The 17,131-nt window shown below is 47.6% G+C and overlaps 1 protein-coding gene across 3 annotated transcripts in view; it reads left to right on the top strand.

Moving 5' to 3' along the window:
• The window catches only part of TNRC18 (trinucleotide repeat containing 18), a 46,865-nt gene that overhangs the window by 22,253 nt on the left and 7,481 nt on the right, over positions 1–17,131 (top strand). For all 3 annotated transcript variants that reach the window (XM_085237925.1, XM_085237926.1, XM_085237924.1), the window contains 7 exons: positions 1,473–1,647; positions 2,675–3,038; positions 5,535–5,816; positions 12,761–13,000; positions 14,792–15,234; positions 15,755–15,916; positions 16,765–16,906. In XM_085237925.1, coding sequence (XP_085094051.1) covers positions 1,473–1,647; positions 2,675–3,038; positions 5,535–5,816; positions 12,761–13,000; positions 14,792–15,234; positions 15,755–15,916; positions 16,765–16,906 — 1,808 coding nt within the window. The remainder of the gene's footprint in view (positions 1–1,472; positions 1,648–2,674; positions 3,039–5,534; positions 5,817–12,760; positions 13,001–14,791; positions 15,235–15,754; positions 15,917–16,764; positions 16,907–17,131) is intronic.

The following is a 17,131-nucleotide window of genomic DNA, read 5'->3' as shown; positions in this document are numbered from 1 at the left end:
CTTTCAGGAGGAGAATGCAGGAGGGTGCCATAGAGCTCATGGCAGGGATGCTGATGTCAAAAACTGGAAGGATAGGGCTGGTCCAGGTTTTCTGTTTTCTCGGGTCTGTCGCATTTCTTGTGCCTTCACCTCCTGTTCCTCTCATCAGTGGGAGTTGGTTTGGCCTGGCCTCTCTCTTTCCAGCGTCTGGGTCGTTCTCTTTTCTCCTTTTTTTCTCTTGTGCAAATCCAGCAGATCTTGTTCGGATACCTGGATCTCAATTGGCGGTCTGACCATCCGTAGATGGCTAAGCCTCTCCAAAGGGAGGGCATCTCCAAGCTGCCTCCCCATTCATTGTGTAATTTTTTGCAAATACCCTTTTCAGTCAGATTCAGGTGCCCAGCTCCCACTGACTGCGTGCTTATGAAGATCTGTCCTCTCAGTGGCTCTGTTTTGCTCCTCGTGTTCGGATGGCTGAGCAGGCTGGAGGCATCCAGAGGTGGCGGAAGCTGTGCATGTGTGCATGCATGAGCGTGTTGGTATGCACATCCTTGTGTTACAGGAATGCAGGAGTGACCTGGTCTGAGAGGTGGAGGTGCACCTTCAGTGTCCAGGGCAGGAGTTGTTTTAGCTGAGTACAGTGGTCAGCAGGGAGGACAGAGGGGAGGGGAAGTGCCTAGAGACTGTCGTTGGCTTTGTGATAGTAGTGTGATATGGGCCAGCAGGCTTAGCGTGAAGGAGGTGGCAGTGAGAGCTTTCAGTGGAAGCTTGGTAGAGGTCTTTAGGTGTTGAATGATCTCAGCATCCATCAAATAGTTAATGGAGGCAGCTGGGGAGCAGTGAAAGACATGCATCTAGTTTCATGTTATTATTATTTTATTGTTATGTATTTACCCTTTCCTTTCCCCACAAATCCTGGAGAGAGACCAAAAACACAGTCTGCAAATGCCGCTTGCAGTAGGCCAGGCTTGTAAAGCGGATGGCCTGCCCTTTGTGCAAGCTGGTCCTCACAGTGCCATTGTCCCTCCGTGTGGCCCTTACACCCTTCTTGATCAGACTGAGCATCCTGGTGCCAGGCACGGCAGCATCTCCCTGGGCCTCAGGACTCCCTCTGCACCTAGTGACCATGAAAGAAGTGGGATAAAACCACCACAGCCAGCTCAACTGCCTAACCTTCCTCCTGCTGAGCTGTACCAAGTTGGGTGCTTTTTCGGTGGCTGTTACTCAAGACCCCAAACACATCCTTTCAGAGACCATCTTGTGGGTCTCTGATTTGTGTGCTGATATCCAAGAAGGGCTCCCTGCCTCTCCTCTTTGGTGGAAAACGAGAGTCAGGCCCTCACTGTGTGCAAACTGCTGTTGCTTCACAGTGGACTTGGCTCCCATTAAGGATCCCCACTGTTCTAGGAGGTATTTTACCTCACTTTTGAGCTTGGTGGGGATCACAGGGAGGAAAGCCCCCCACGTTGACCCATCCTGTGCTTGGCTTGCAGACTAAGCAAGTCCTTGTTGCTCTCTGAAGACTCTGAGACTGGCGAGGGCATGAAGAAGAGGCACAAAGGGGCCCTCCCGGAGGAGGATGACGATGTGGAGAGCGGCAGTGGCAAGATGAAAGCGAGGAACCAGAGCTGGGAAGAACACGATGCTGCTCCCAGCTTCTCAAACGAGGTCAGTGCCCTCGTGGGGAATGCGGAGCCACAGGCCAAAAGCAGATCTTTTTCCCACTTTGCCTGGTGTTGGCTTACTTTGAATAACTCCTCCTGATCTTTCATCTGTTCTCAGTTCACATGTGTTCAGCAGCTCCTCATGGAAGGGCTCTGTGCAGCAGAGGGGTGTTTGCAGAAGCTAATGTTGGCTGATGCAGGTTGGGCATTTCTGGTAATCAATAGAGAGGCAAGCACCTTCGAGCCAGCCAGAGCACTGCAGTGTTGTACTAGCTCAGAAGCCAAAGCAGTGGTTGTATTACTGCTCTGGCTGTTGAGGCAGAGGTGGGTGACTGACTTTTTGAGGCGAGAGAAGAACAGAGTGCAGTCTCAATGTTTTAAATGCAGTGAGATAATTACTAGAGCTTTAAGCTGCTGATGAAATCCAAAATGCATACAGGCAAAGCACTGAGTTACAGCTGCTGTTATCTAGCTTTAACACATGTAAACTAAATTTACTTTTTTTCAAAGTGCAAGAAAATATGGAAAAAGAATGTAACAGCCCTGGCTGTAATGCAATGGTGCTGATGCTCTTGCTGAGAAGTACTTGAGTATTTTTGGCATTTCTGCCAGTGTAGCTGGTTGCTTGTATGGAAATATGTATTTATTTGGCTGGAATTTGGGGTAGAGAAGATTTACAATCCCTGTGATCTAGAGAACAGCTTGTAAACCAAGCCCAACAAATCCTAAAAAACAGGAAGTGTTGAGAAGAAAAGAATTCCAAGCTACATTAATTTGTGAATATACTTATTTTGGAAGAAAACTCAGTTTTTCTGAGTTATCTTTGAGATTATATATTACTTTATGAGGGTGAAGCTGCACTATTTGCTACTGTCTTTCTCCCTAGCACCACGATGGGAGCGAGGATCTTCCTTTTGAGGCATTATTAATTGACAAGCACAAGAGACTGAAATGAGGGTAGTTAAAAATCCTGGGGTCTGCCATGATACCTGCTTTGTATTCACCTGCATCCCTTCCTTTCACATTGACAGTTAAAACTTAAGAAAAAGAAGGTACCATCGGATCAGGAACAGCTGGCCAGCAAGCTCGACAAGGCCCTGTCACTCACCAAACAAGACAAACTCAAATCCCCCTTCAAGTTTGCTGACAGCTCTGGGGGAAAGTTGAAAGCTAGTGGAGGTGGCAGCAAGTACCTCCCTTCTCATGAGGCTCTGCCAAGTAAGGAGGAGAAGAAGAACCTGTCCAAAAATCTGGGCCTGTCCTTGAAATCCACCAAGGAAGGTAAAAACAAAGTGGCTGCCAAAATGAAGAAGATGGAGGTGGGATTAAAAGTCAAAAATCAGCTGAAGGTTTCCCATTCACCAGCAATATCTGAAGTTAGCAGCTACTCCTATAGTAAGTAATCCCTCATTTATCTCTTGTTGTGATGTAACCTGTTGTGTGGGCTTGTGGCAGGGGTTTCTGACCTCTTATGAATGGTCTTGGAGATGGGTCTGGTTTTGCTCGTGGGCGGAAGGTGATTTCTCCTTGGCTAATCCATGCTGCTGCATCTTTGGGCTGAGTGTAAGATGTCCACCCAACTTGCCCCATCCGAGAGGTAGCAGACATTGCCGTGTCCCTTCCTGGCCTGTGTTGTTGTGATTGTCCCTGGGAAAGAAGTAGTAAAATCATGTCCTTGCTTTCAGTGCGAGTAGACACTCTCCATCTAGCTGCCAGATGAGTTCTCACTGCCTCTCTTTAGGAAGTGGTTAGTAGAGACAACTTGGTGAGTTGGGTGGGGTTAAGCTGTGAAGGCAGGTAGGAAAGGCATAGTCTGCAGGGAAAATTGATGTCTGAAGGATCGTGCTGCCTTTCTGCAGTATTGTGGCTTGATTCCTGGGTGGCTGCGTACAGCCTTCCCATTGGAATTAGTCTGCTTTGTGGCATCCTACTTACTGGTGTGCCCAAAGTGCACACAAGGTAGAGATTCCTGCAGACACCATTACAGAAAGAAAAATCTGAATTGCAGATATCATTAGGAAGACACAGGACTAGGCATGGAAGAGTCTTTAATGGCTCAGGCAGACAGTGGGGCAGAGAAGCATGTGCAGGACTTGAAGTTTATGGTCTGAGGCCTGGTAGCTCACTTACTTACACATCTTGTCCTTTGTTGCAGCTAATTAAGTCCCACGTTAAAGATCTTATGGGGTATTCATATGCATAACAAATGTATGTGGCAGCAGTACAAGACCAGTTTAGAGATTTCACTAATGGGGAAGATGATGAGGTAGTGACTCCACACAAACAGATGTTTGGCATGAAAACAACCATTTACGTGGCAAAATAGGAGCCATTGTGTTCACTGGACTTGAACACAGCTTTTGACTGGTTGTGCTTTACAAACCACCCTGTAGTGCTGCTCTTCAGTGTACTTCAGTCCCAGGAAAAGACCGAGGCCTCCTCAGCTGGGAGCTGTGGAGCTTTTGGGGAGGTAAGCAGGATTAGAGAGGAGGCACAGCCCCTTGCTGGGAGGAGCTTTCACCATATTCTTGCACATGGTGCTGTGATTTCAAGATCAAAATCTCCTTCCTGGACCCAAAGGAGCAAGGGAGCTGCTGTCCAAGTCCTCTCCTTTCCAGCAAGTCTCCTGATGTGGGACTGTGCCCGTGTCACCACATGTATCTCAGAGCAGGAGGATTATTGTTACTGAGGAACCATCTCTGGAATGGCTCAGCTTTGATATGTGTTCTTTCAGCTGTGTGCCAAGTTCAAGGAGAGGGCCTTAGGCAGTCATTTGGTCACTCAAGCATGGTGGATTTGGAGAGGCAGGTTGAGCATATGGCAGCACCTCCTGTGACTGGTGGGCTGCTCCTGTGGAGGAGAGTGGGACCGGTGCCAAATGCGTGTGCCTCCTCCTGACCTCATGGTTCTCTAGCTGGAGTCCTAAAAACCTTGGGCATGGATCCGGAGTGTGAGCTGAGTATCCTGTTCCCATTCGTGTTAATGGAAGTGAGGTTCTTCCAATCTTCTGTGTATTTGGACTTTGGACCTCCTAAGCTGCCACCCCTTATTCCTTCTTCTCCACAACTGACACAATGGAGTTGGGGAGTGGTGTGCAACTGGGGCTAACACTGGAGAGCATCTGCTGCTGCCTGCATGCTAGAAAAGTTCATGTCAATAATGTTATGGAGTCAGCTGTGCGTTTGTGAGCTGAGATGTGACACTTCAAACCTGCTTCTATCACATCCAGGGGCACCTTACATTTCTGCTGCACTCATCTGACACTGAGAGGATTGTTGTATAAAACTCACTGCCTGCAGCTCGGTAAAATGGGTTTGTGGGCCAAGGAGCTTGGTCACTGTTCTGTTTCGGTGTACTCTGTACAGAGTCTGGGGTGGTGTGTTTGGAGTTGGACGTGTTGCCCTTTAGCAGCTGGGGTTGCTCTGGCTGTATCAGAAGCCTTCAAGAGAGTCAGTTTGTGTAGAAATGGGATAAAGTGAGAGGATAAAGCTGAGGCTGATTGGGGTTGATCGGTTTTGATCGGCCAGTCATTGGCATCGCTGCATCTTTGGTGGCTGTCTTCACGGTGGAAAGGTCTGTCTCAGCTTTCTGTTCCTGAGCTGAGAACAGGTCTTGGATCCTGCCGTAAGGCAGAAAGGATCGCTGGATCTAGATGGAGAGTGTTTATTTCTAACAGAAAAAAGGAGATGTGTATGTCTGTGTTTATTCGGCCCCCAGCTGAGCCTGTGGCTCGTGACGGAGGCCTGGCAGGAAGGACAGGGCGACGCGCAGCCCCTCTTGGCGCAAAGCGGCTTCACGCAGAAACGCACGAAAACAACCCTCTGTCCCCTCTGAAACCCACCCAAACCCCGTTCCCTGAGGTAATGCTGTTCCCACCCCCTCTGACTGCAGATACGGACTCGGAGGAGGAGGAGGAGGGATCCTTGAGGGACGAGTGGCCGGCGCAGCCCCCCTCCGCCGCCAAGCCGCGGCCGCCCGGCCTCTACAGCACAGCGGCCAGGAAGGGCGGCCGGGCGGCCAGCGGCCCCAAGGCGGCCCCGCGCGGTGTCGTGGCCAGGCGGCCGCTGAAAGCCAAGGCGGCGGCGGGCCGCAAGCAGCCCTTCTGCCTGCTGCTGCAGGAGGCCGAGGCGGGATCTTCCTTCAGCGACTCCTCGGAGGACTCGTTCGATCAAGGTTACTAGCTTATAGCAAACGCACCCCTCCACCATGTCTGCGTGGGGCGGGCGGGGGGCGAGCGGGGGCCCTCAGGCCGGGGTCAGCCATTTTGATGGTCGCAGCCAGGGCGGCCATCTTTGTTCTTGGCAGCGTAGCCTGCTGTATCAGCCCGACGGTTATTTTTTATCCTTTTTGTACCTGTATCGTTGTGATATTATGACCGACTGGCTCTTTTAGAGCTTTTATATCGATTGGGTTTTAGAGTTCACCTCTCCCTACTTTCCTGTTCCCTTCCTCCCTTCAGTTTCTCCCTCGCTTTCTTCCTTGCTGCCACCACCACCATTATATTCTTTTTATTACTATTATTATTATTTTATCTCTTATTATTTTATTTTGGCATGGGCCTTGAAGAGGCTTGGAAGGAGTTTTTTTTTTTTTGCTTTTCTTCCCTTTTTCAGTTGCATTCCTTTACTTTTCATTATTATCATTTTTTTTACTGCCGGGATACTGTTGTGTGGCCGTGTGACCTGATGTTTGTACTGCGATTTGGTATACCAAGCTTTATTAAACATATCGAGTTCATTTTTAACTAAACCTGTGTACTTGTCTCTCTTGCTGTGTCTCTTAGCAGGCGATTAGGTTGCTGCTTCACTCCATCCTGCTCTGCATCCCTCTCCTGCTCCCACTCCCCATGAGTAGAACTGGAATTAACCTAGTCTGGGTACTCTCTATTATTCAAATATCCCTGCTAGCAATTGTCACTCGCTGCCTTTGTCCAAATCGAGGCCTCTCTCCCACCCCCACTCCTTTTATTTCGTTTTTATTTTGCTCATCCGTTTTATGGTGTTTTTTTAAATTATTATTTACAGCTGTTTTCTTGTGTTGTTAGGCTCTAAAGGCAGGCAGGTAAATCGTGAGGGCTCTCTGTCCTCATTGCTGCTGTGCGTAAGGTCCCTGTTATTTGACAGACAGGCATTTCTTCTTTTCAGAATATACTCAGCAAGTTTTTATGTCCCTTTTGGGTGGCAGTGTTTTTCAGATGCCCGCACATAATCCGTAGTGCTCAAGGATGTGATAATTACTGCATTAAATTTGACTGCAGTTTCCCTCCCCCACCCTCACCCCAATTTTTTTTCCTTACAGCTTCTTTTTGTCAGCTTGTCATTAGTACTTCAGTGGGAAAAGAGATTACTTGAGACTTTTCCTCCAGAGGCACAAGGGGTTTCTGTTTTAGAGCGCGCTCATTAAATAATAATCATGGGGAAAGGTCATTTTAATGAGCCCTCCGCTCCCAAAAGAAAGTAGCTCGTCTAGGCTGAATGCTAAGCAAGAGCATCCCCAGTTGTTATCGTCTATGTTACACAGCAGAGCTGCATGCAGCACAGCAAAAGCCTTTTAGCGTTTCACACTGCTCAGACAGTTGTTAATTGAAAACGGGGCTGGATAATTTTGCTTTGGTTTTGTTATTCTTAGTTTTTGATCTTAATCTCCTCCACACACCTGTTTTTCTTCCCTCCAAACCCATCCTCCAAAGAAAGGCTATTTGAGCTAAAAAAAAAAAACACAAATCTATTTCAAACAGCAGAAAGATATGGAATACTGAAGTAGTTTGATGTGACTCTGGGCTGGGCCCACCAGTGCATCTAAAAGAAAACTAAAAAGAAGTCTGTTTCAGAGTAATCAAATTTATTCCTCAGAGAACCCAAACTGTTCTGGGGACAGTGGATTTCATGTAAGGGAGAGTTTGCCACATCTCCATGAAGAGTCTGTGTTACTTCCGTTCAGCTTGACATCTCTTCCTTTTCCTGTTTCTTTCTGCATCTTTTCTTCGTTTATTTTGTTGCTGTTGGAAATTTTGAGGATATCAATCCCTTTTTGATGCTAAGTTCTCGAGTTTTGGGGCTTTGCTTTTTGGTTTTGCTCCAGATAGCAGATAGGTAACTTGTCCCTAGATCAGCTTTGTCAATTTTTCAAGTGACCTGTTTTGCTTTTTTAAAACACAGCTATCCCGGTTTTATGGGATAAAGTCTGGGGAAGGGAGGGGGATACGGGAGGAGGTTGGGGAGTCTGGAACAAATGGGGAAAGGCATTGTAAATCCCTCAGAGGTGTCATTTAATGGTGGGGAAACCAAAGATGCAAAACCTCCGGGGGTGGGAGGTGGGCACGGAGGGGCGGTTGGGAGGGATTACTGGTTACAGATTTGTTTTTTCTTCAAATGGTTTTTGATTTTATTTATTTATTTACTTGTTTTGTTTAGTTCTTTGTCAGAAACATTTCTTGAAGGGATATTTGGGTAATAGGGTTTCTAATGGCTTTCCCTGATACTAAACCGATTAATAACCTCAGCTTTTCTAGAAGTGCTCGCTTTCTCCTTGCAGCTGCTTGGCCAACCCTTTCACCCCTGCCCCTATCCATGATGCTTTGAATGTCTGTGTCGGTCTCTTGCATTTGCTCTCACGCTGCACTAAAGAAGCAAAGTGGTTGGCTGGTTGTAGGGCAGACACTTCTCAGCGAGGGTCACTAACCATGAACCTGAACCTTGACCATTGTTATGTAGGTAGGCAAAATAATTTTCTTTATGTCATCTGTCAGCCTCAGATGTTTCGATGTTACCTCCGTGAATAATGACACGTAGATCTTTGCACTCTCTTGTTTTTTTTGTTATAATTTTCAAGATGATCGCTGTCCACTTTTGACTTTCCTCTGTCCATGTAGAGTTTTGCATGGAAGATTTGCTTGAGTGTCTGTGTTTGAGGACTCCAGAAATGCTTTACTGTTAGCTGTTTGATTTTCTCTTGGAGAACCCCTTATCCTAGCAAAAAAGAGTTTTGTTTTTTTTATAGATACAAGATGAGAAGCCATGGAATTGCCTGCAAAGGCTCTGCCTCTCTGTAGCTGAAAGATTTCCTGGGCCGCCATGCAGACTGCCTGCTGCTAGGGCAGTGGGTATCATGGCTCTGCCACTGTGTGTGTCAGATGTAGGACTAGCTGCAGGAGAACTTGTTTTGTCTGCATTGAGATAGTTGTCAGGACATACAGATTTCTTGTCGACCACACATAGCACTGCTGTTAATGGCAATGAGCAAAGCCTGTGGTGTTTCATGCAGTGACCTTGGAGAGGAAACTGCCAGTAGAGCTAAAGCTACACAGGGCCTTCAGAGGCTATCAGGATAGGGAATGCCATGAAGTTTCCATGACCAAAGACCCACATTTTTCTTCTCAATGGACTGTTTCCCTGGAGAGATGAATGCCTTCTTCCCTGCTCTCCCTAACTTGGAGGGTGATTTTGCCCCCTTGAAAGAAATGATGGAATATTTTTCTGCTATTTTTTCCAAGCAGTGTGGATAACTGTTTCCCTGTACAACCAATCCTGTGCAATCATTGTAATGTTTTAATAGTTCTTAATAAGCACTTCTGGAGTCGGCAGCACCGCACACATGGAGGAAAATTCTACAACTGATGAGAATTGGTTTGTTTGGCCTTAAAAAAAAAAAAAAAAAAAAAAAAAGAAAGAAAGAAGGACAATCTTAAATTGGAGATTTGAAAATAGGTAACCTCCAGAGTTTGGACCGATCACACAAATCAGATGTCAATGACCCAGGAGCTGTCTAAAGTCTGCCTGTACTTAGCCTGCTTTGTATGCTGTAGGCCTGCTTGGTGTTATGAAAAAATCATGCTATTTTTTTTTACAGTGTGAAATGACTCTTCTAAGTGTGTGTTTTTATCCCCCCCCTTCCCAAACCTTTCCTCCCTACGCCCTCCTCAGTCCATCCTGTTACATCAGTCTGTAAAAACCAAACTGCTTAACTGGTCTCCATTCATCTTCATTTATTCCTCTCCTACAATAAAATGCCATTAAAAAAAAAAAAAAAAAAAAAAAAAACAGTGACAAAGTTCAATATTTTCAATTGGTTTTGGTTCTGAATTTAATGCAGATAAACATTTTGGAAAAAAAGAAAACCTTTGACTTGAGCTTATCTGGCTTCACCAGCATTTCAGTATGACTTCTTGTTTGTTTTGGCTGCAGGATTGTATGCGTACGGTGTGACTGTGTGTGGGTGTGTACACACATATACATGCTCTTAATGATGGCAGAAATGTTTCACTTGATATGTTTTCTCCTCAGCCTTGCTCAGTGTTTACAGAATTACAACTGGAAGAGGGGGAAAGAAAAAAAAAAAAAGGATATTTCAGAATGTTTTTTGTCCCACTGTTAATTATTGGCAGGTGAAAAGATGGAGGTTGTGCAAAAGCATCTGTGCGTGTTTGGTTTTAAGCCCACAGATGGGTTGGGTACAGCAGGAGTCAGACTTAGGCTTCAGATTCTGTACAGCCCTTGCAGTGAGCTGCAGAGAACCAGCAGGAATATCTTTGCCATCAGGGCTATGAATGTGGGGACTCGGTTTACAGGTGGGTTGGAGGGAAGCCCCAGATGTGCTGTTTTGGTTTCGTTCGGTCGTTTTTGTCTCTTGGCACATCAGGAGGAAGAGGAGCAGAGTGAGCAAGAGCTGCCCTCGTGGTGGGGAAGGATAGAGCTGTGAGTGTAGGCTGTGAACGTGCTCTAATGTGTTGGTTTTTTCCAGGCTGTAGGTTGAATCTCCTGCAGATAGAAATATAAGTGTTTTGGTAATAATGCTGACAAGAGACTGTCTCTGGTTGTCTCTCCGTAGCGTGACACCGTATATTTGAAGGAGGTTAGAATAACTGCTGGGTGCATTATTGCATCGTACGTTTTCCGTGGCATGAGTAATGGCTGCTTTCAGCGTGCCTTTTAAATCTGTTTCACCTCGGTGCCTTTGAAATACGGAGCTGCTCGGTGCCCTCGTGCCCTTGTGGCTGCAGAGCCCACGTTGGCTGGGGTGGAAGAGGAGTCTTTAAGCACTGAGCGGGAGGTGTGCTCGGTGCTGCATGGTATGGGACAGGTTGTGAAGGGGTTTTCCTGCAAAACATCGCCTTATTTTGCCTGCTTTCTTCACTGCTCTCAGCTCACCTGGCTCTCTGGGTCTAGCAGGAAGGGCTGCATGGGCTGATCTTTCTGATTTTGCGGAAGAGTGCTGAATTCAGAGCCCTCTTGGATGCATGGATGGAGTCTCAAGTAAGGAGCACTTGTTGGAGTAGGGCATCCCACTTCGGAGTAGAACAGAGCTGAGGTAGGAACTCAGCACCGTTTTGCTGCTTGCAGGCAGGAGGCTTCTGCAGCTCAGAATAGGCGAGTTCATGTGGATGTGTTTTTCTTCTTGGCAAAACACGGTAGAAAAACAGCCATTGTGCCCCTTCTTGTGTTAGGGGAAGGAATCTGATCCTAATTTGGCGTGGATTGTTTTTTTTTTGCATGCAGCTTTTGAGCAAGGAGTGAACAGGGCTGTGGATGTCTTGGTATTCACTGCAAGACTGTTGGGTTAGCAGCAATTTTCTATCAAAAGGATCGTGTGAGCCACTGAGGTGTGGAAAGGCTTTCTGTGCAGTCAACAATTAGTATTCTGTGGCCACCTGATGTACGCTGTTTAAAAAAACAAAAGTGCCACTCATTACTTCATTGGATAAAATGCAAGGATGAGAGCACTGCTTTTTGATATCCCTGCGATTTCTGAAGTCATGGAAAAAAACAACCCAAAGTGGAAAAACAACACTTGTGTTATTGCATTTTTTTTAAACAACCAAGTGTCGGGAACATTTTTATCTATCCCCGAGGGCACCAGTGGAAAGAAAAGGATTTTCGTGTTCATTGCAGCTGATGTTGGAGGGATCTGGTTTCCCATTTGGCCAGCTGGCAGGCGGTGGTGGGCAGTGGAGGCTCAGGGAGCAGAGCAGGGCTCCTGCTAGTGGTGGGAATTTCTCAGCAGCCTCGGTGATCCTATTTTAGCCTTCATGTTTTCCAGACCTAGTTTTTGCTGTTAGAAAGACCACAAACATATATATAAATGTATATGTGCTTGTGTGTGTGTGTGTGTGTGTGTGTGTGTGTGTGTGTGTGGCATTTTGCAGTGACTCTCACCAGCACTAAGTGTGGATGAGATGTATTTGAAATTAATTGCCTTTGGGCTGATGGGCAGACCCTTGGGAAGTGCTGTCGGGATGGGAGTGATACCCCTCTCAGAGCATCTGCCCCACATGGCCTACTGTGCACACACTGTAAAGGAAAACCCCAGCCCAGTGCTCTGTGTGTGCCAGCCCAGGCTGATTCCTTGGCCAGAGTTCCACCTGGGGCTGTGGGCAGCTCGCTCTGCCTTTTCTGAACTGTAGGGAAGCAAAAGGCACAGAGAATTTTGAGGCAGAGCGTTTCAGTACTCTCGTTGCCATCTGTAGTGCTAACTTTTGAAGCCTGCTCCCCGTAAATGTCACTTTCTCCCTTTGTGTCCTTTCATCTGCAGATACAATTTTCCTCCTCCTGCATTCCAAATCCATCACTTTCAAATTATTATTTCCCTCCTTCCCCCTCTCTTTGCATTTTTGCCTCCTGCCCCTTCTCCATGTCCTCCTCTTCTCCTGCCGCAATGCAGGCTGATCTCTGGTATTCCCCTTCTGTCCTGAGCTCTGGTTCTGATTACACTAATGGATTTTGTTGCGGAGAAAGAAGTGGTGGGTGGGAGGGGAATCCCACAGCTCCAGGGTTGGGATTTTCGAAGGAGTTAAGCTTTTAATTCCTCCTTGAAAGCTGCAGGGAAGGGGTGCGTGGCTTCCTTTTCAGCACCTTGCTTTTCCCTCTCCTGCCTACGATGAGTCCTCTACCATACCTTGTGTTGCCATGTCCCCCATGGGTGGTGGTAGGCAGGGTGATACCAGCTGTATGACCACAAAGATGTGCGTGCCTGCAGCTAACAGCTTCTGGCTTAGCTCAGGGGTGGCTCAGCGCTGCTTAGGGGAGCACAGAGCAGAGGAGAGCTGTCGGTTCGGGGTGGAGATGTGGCTGATGCACAGCTCTACAAGATTTATAACAGGCTGCTTCTTTTCTGCGTGCTAGATTCCAGCTCAGAGGAAGATGAGGAAGAGGATGAAGAAGAGGAGGAAGAGGTGGAGGACTATGGGACAGACAGCACCGACAGGCTTTCCTCACCTGCTCTTGATGAGAGTGGCCTGGGCCTGCTAGCGAGGTTTGCTGCCAGCGCGATGCCCAGCCCCATCGTTCCTCCTCCGCTTTCCATCATCCAGCTGGAGGCCAAGCAGAAGGCAAAGAAGAAGGAGGAGCGACAGAGCCTCATGGGTGAGTCCTGTGCTCAGGGTTTGTGGCGGGGAGAAGGTGGAAGGTTCAGGGTCAGCTGTGCTGCAGGAAAGCAGATTCTTATCCGGACATGTCCTTGCTTTTGGCTACTTAATACTAAGGCAAGTTCACTGTCTGGAAAGAAAAGAAGAAACAGTCATGAGAAATGGCAGTTGTAGCAGCTGCAGCTGTGGCTTCCCTAGGGGCAGTTGCCTGCAGCTTCCTCAAAGTTTCCTCTTTTCCTGCCTGGCAAACCCTTAACAGTCACGCTAGCAGTGGGATGCGGTGCCCCCATGGACAGAGTGCTGCATTTTGGGGAAGGAAGCACGTTCTAAATGCAGCTGATTTTCAGCACCCGGGAAAAGCAGAGACATCAAAACAGAAGAAAACCTCTTAAATTCGCTTATCCCAGCCGTGTCCCCATAGAAACTGGGCAGAGGGAGTCAAAGCAAGAGTTCCTTTGCTAACCTGTTTGCTGTGCCAGGCCCTGTGCATCTGTCCCTGTCCCTCAGTTTCACTGTTAGAAGTAATTGGAGTTTTATTTCTTCTCCTTCCCATGCCCTGCTGCACAAATGCCCCTGGGTGACATCGTTCCCAGTCAGACAGATCTATATGGGCTCCATTTATAAATTCTCTATTAATATTTATTAAGTGATAATGGAATTTATAGCATACCTCAGAATGGAAAATGATGTCTTCTTTGGGAGCCCAGCTTGTTTTAGCACCATTTCCATGCTATATTAGGCTTTTGCCAACTTGTTCCAACAGCCTCTCTTAAGAATTTATCGCCTTGTAACCTGCCCTCCTTGAAACTGGAAACATCTAGAAATTGTCTCAGGCAGCAGTGACGGAGGGGAACGGGTGCTGTAATTTCCAAAGGGCTTTTCATCTTGAGCATTGCCAGCTTTGATTTTGACAGACTGGCTCTTTTCGTGCTGGGGCTGTCTCAGGGGAGACTGGGTAGAAGAGGTGAGCAGGTTCTTGCAGGCTGCATTTAAGCCAGGAAAGTGAGCATATTTAAAAGAGAAGGGCTGAAATAAAGTGTTGTCTCTCTGTGCTTATGCCTTGCACATTTTCTTCTACCCATGTGAATGTTGTTTAGTTGTGTATGCCCTTCCTGCACATGCTGGTTATCTTACGGGAACTGCTCACTGTTGAGCTTTAGAATAATTTCTGTCAACCTCAGATGAAGTCACACCAACAGTTGGGTGCTGCCTCAGTTTCCCTTCTGTCCCTGTAGGCGTATGATATTACTACATTCCTTTGTCAGGTTTTGAAGAGGGGAAATGCACTGTAGGTGGTGAACATCTTGGTGTTACTGCAGTATTTCAGGTTGCTGGAAACTGCTGTGCTGAGCAGTGGCCAGTAGGAGGGGATTTCCATCTTCCACAAACAAGGGATCATTTACCTGTTTTGACTAAAAGTCAGTTGTTTGAGCCAATAAATAGCTCTGTGGTGTCTGTTGGCCAATAGGAGAAAAATAAGCTTGAAATCTGGGTTGATTCAATTCATGAAAGAGATCCTTCTCCAGAAACAAAGGTGAGGCTGGACAGAACCCCTCCTGGGAAGGTAGGAAAGTTCAGTGTGTGGGGTTTGTGCTTTCCTTCAAGTGAGAAGCTCCTTTTTGTGGAGGGCTAGAGAATGTTGTAAGGGCGATAGGGTTTGAAAGTGGGACACCGGGGCTCCGTTGAACAGGCTTGACATCTCCCATGGAGCCCATAACCTTCTAGCCATGTTTGGCTCCTCTTGTGCTCAGCCAGAGCACTGACTGATGATTGAATCTTTTGCATCTAGGGACGGAGTTTGAATACACCGACTCAGAGAGTGAGATCAAGATTAGGAAGAAGTCACCCTCGGGATTGCTGCGGGGGAAGAAGGGGTCTCTGGAAACAAGCAGCATCCCGTCAAGCCAGACCCCAAGCAGCCTCGAGCCCGGATCTGGAAGTGCTGACAAAGCCAAGCTTGGGTCTGAGAAAGGCCGCAAGTTAAAGAAGTTCAAGTCCCCCAAGGACTTGAGCTTTGAGTTTGGGCTGGAGGCCAGCGATGATGACCTGTGGAACCGGCGCCGCAGCGAACGGATCTTCCTCCATGATGCCACCACATCATCAGCCATGCTGACCCCTGCAGCACCTGCCAGCTCCACTCCTGTCTCCAAGTCTGGACGCTGTGGAAAGGGGGCTCCCATGAGTCCCAAGAAGGAGGGCAGCAAGGGGAAGGACAGGAAGGAGCTAAGCAAGGTGAGGAACATGTTGGCAACATTGATGTGGGACGCTTGGGAGCTCAGAATGAAGGGAAGGTGATGAGCTCCGCTAGACAAGAGAAGGGTTGAGTCCACATTCTGTTTGGCTGCTCATGTCCCCTTTGACATCTTCACGGTGCCTTTGGAGGACCATCCTTGGCTGGTAGTGGCAATGGTCTTCTCCCGACTCATCCTTTTGGCTGAAAGCTCGACTGCTTTTGGCTCCAGTTCATTTAATGATGGATCAGTGATAGTGGGAAGAGTTAGACAAGTTAGTTGTGGCATGAAGCCAGCTGGGATCTTCTCTGAGCTCTTTGAGGGAAGGACTGATGGGCGGGAATTGGTCTCTGGGGTAATGAGAAGCTCTCACTGAAATTTGTGAAGCTTGAATGCAGAGCTGGGAGACAGAGGATGTCAGTGAATTGCTGGCTGACTGTGCATGGCCTGCTTTGCTCCACCCTTCCTCTGTGTAGGCCTGGATCTTCAATGATGGTGGTGTTTACTTTTATTTTTGGCAGCGGAAAAAGGGTAAAGAAGCACCCTGCTGCTCCTCTTCCTCGTCCATGTCTCCTCCTGGCATCCCTAGCTCCCCATCTGACGTTCGGGTCAGCCTGGCCAATGCCCTGGGTTCCACCAAGAAGAGCAAAGCCAAAGTGAAAGCCAAGGAGGTTAAAAAAGAGGTGAGTGGCTGGTTCTAGACTGCATGAGCTGGAAGATGGTTGGCAGAGCTGTGCTCTTTCCTTGGATTGCTGCAATATGAGGGAGGGAAAACACTGAATGCAACCTGAATGTTGATGCATTACAGGCAAAATTTAAGAAGCCTAAATTCCCAGAAAGGCTAGCAGGTAGAACAGTGCCTGCTGCTACCATCTAGTGTTCAGTTGAATTCTTGCCCCAAATTAATGAGTAGGCAGAATTTTTCTCTGAGGCATAGAGATGGGGGTGGAGGGAAAGCTTTGGGAAAAAGCAAAGACCGGAGAGATGGTGATGGAATTGTGCTCAGCCCTGGGTGAGCCAGGCCACCTTTGGTTTCTGCTCACTGCAGGCTATCATAACACACAGTACTGCATTTTCTCACATGATTTCTGATTTTAATGCATATGGTCTGTGTGCAACACCAAGAAATAAATTGTGAGGCTTTGAGAAGAAATAGGAATGGCGTCTGCTGCGTGTTTAGAGAAAACAGGCTCTTTGCAGAGGGGTGGTGAGCACAGAGCAGTGTTACAGCTGTCTGCTCTTTGGCATCTCTCCCAGCCTGCAGGAGTGAGATGTGGCTAGGAGATGTGAAATGGCTTTTGCTCAGCTGTCAGTGATGCTTGGCAGGAAACCCAGTAAAGCGAAGATTTTTTTTTTAGTCAAAAAACAATTTTGGGTATACCTACTTGGCTCTCTGTGTGTTTCAACATTATTGAGGATGGAGACGAGTTTGTCCCAATATCCTAAGGTTGTTTGTTGCTGGAGGAAGGTGAGATGGGATCAGATTGTTGCCTGTTGGCATCCAGCTGATGTGCTGCTTGCTCTCCTGCAGAACCGAGGGAAAGGAGGAGCTGTCAGCAAGCTCATGGAGAGCATGGCAGCGGAGGAGGATTTTGAACCCAACCAAGATAGCAGCTTCTCGGAGGATGAGAACATCCCACTGAGCATGCTTGTCGAGCGGCCACCCACACCAGGTGAGGGCAGGGAGGGCTGGAAGGGCTAATTGTGCAAGTAGCAGGGCTGAATGTGTTTCCCAGGGCTGCTTAGGGGAGGGCTCTGTTGCTTTCACACATTCCTTTTCCAAAGCCACGAATCCTTCCTTGGGGTGGAGAAACCACATTTACAGTCAGTTTGGCTTGCCAGGTACAAGGCTCTTCAGAGCTGCCAACTCTGACATGTAGATGAAGCTCAGTCTCTGA

This window comes from Meleagris gallopavo, chromosome 16 (genome assembly GCF_905368555.1).
Source record: "Meleagris gallopavo chromosome 16, MGAL_WU_HG_1.1, whole genome shotgun sequence".
Lineage (NCBI taxonomy): Eukaryota > Metazoa > Chordata > Aves > Galliformes > Phasianidae > Meleagris > Meleagris gallopavo.
Note: the sequence above shows the minus strand (reverse complement) of the source record. Positions and strands in the feature narration are given on the sequence as shown.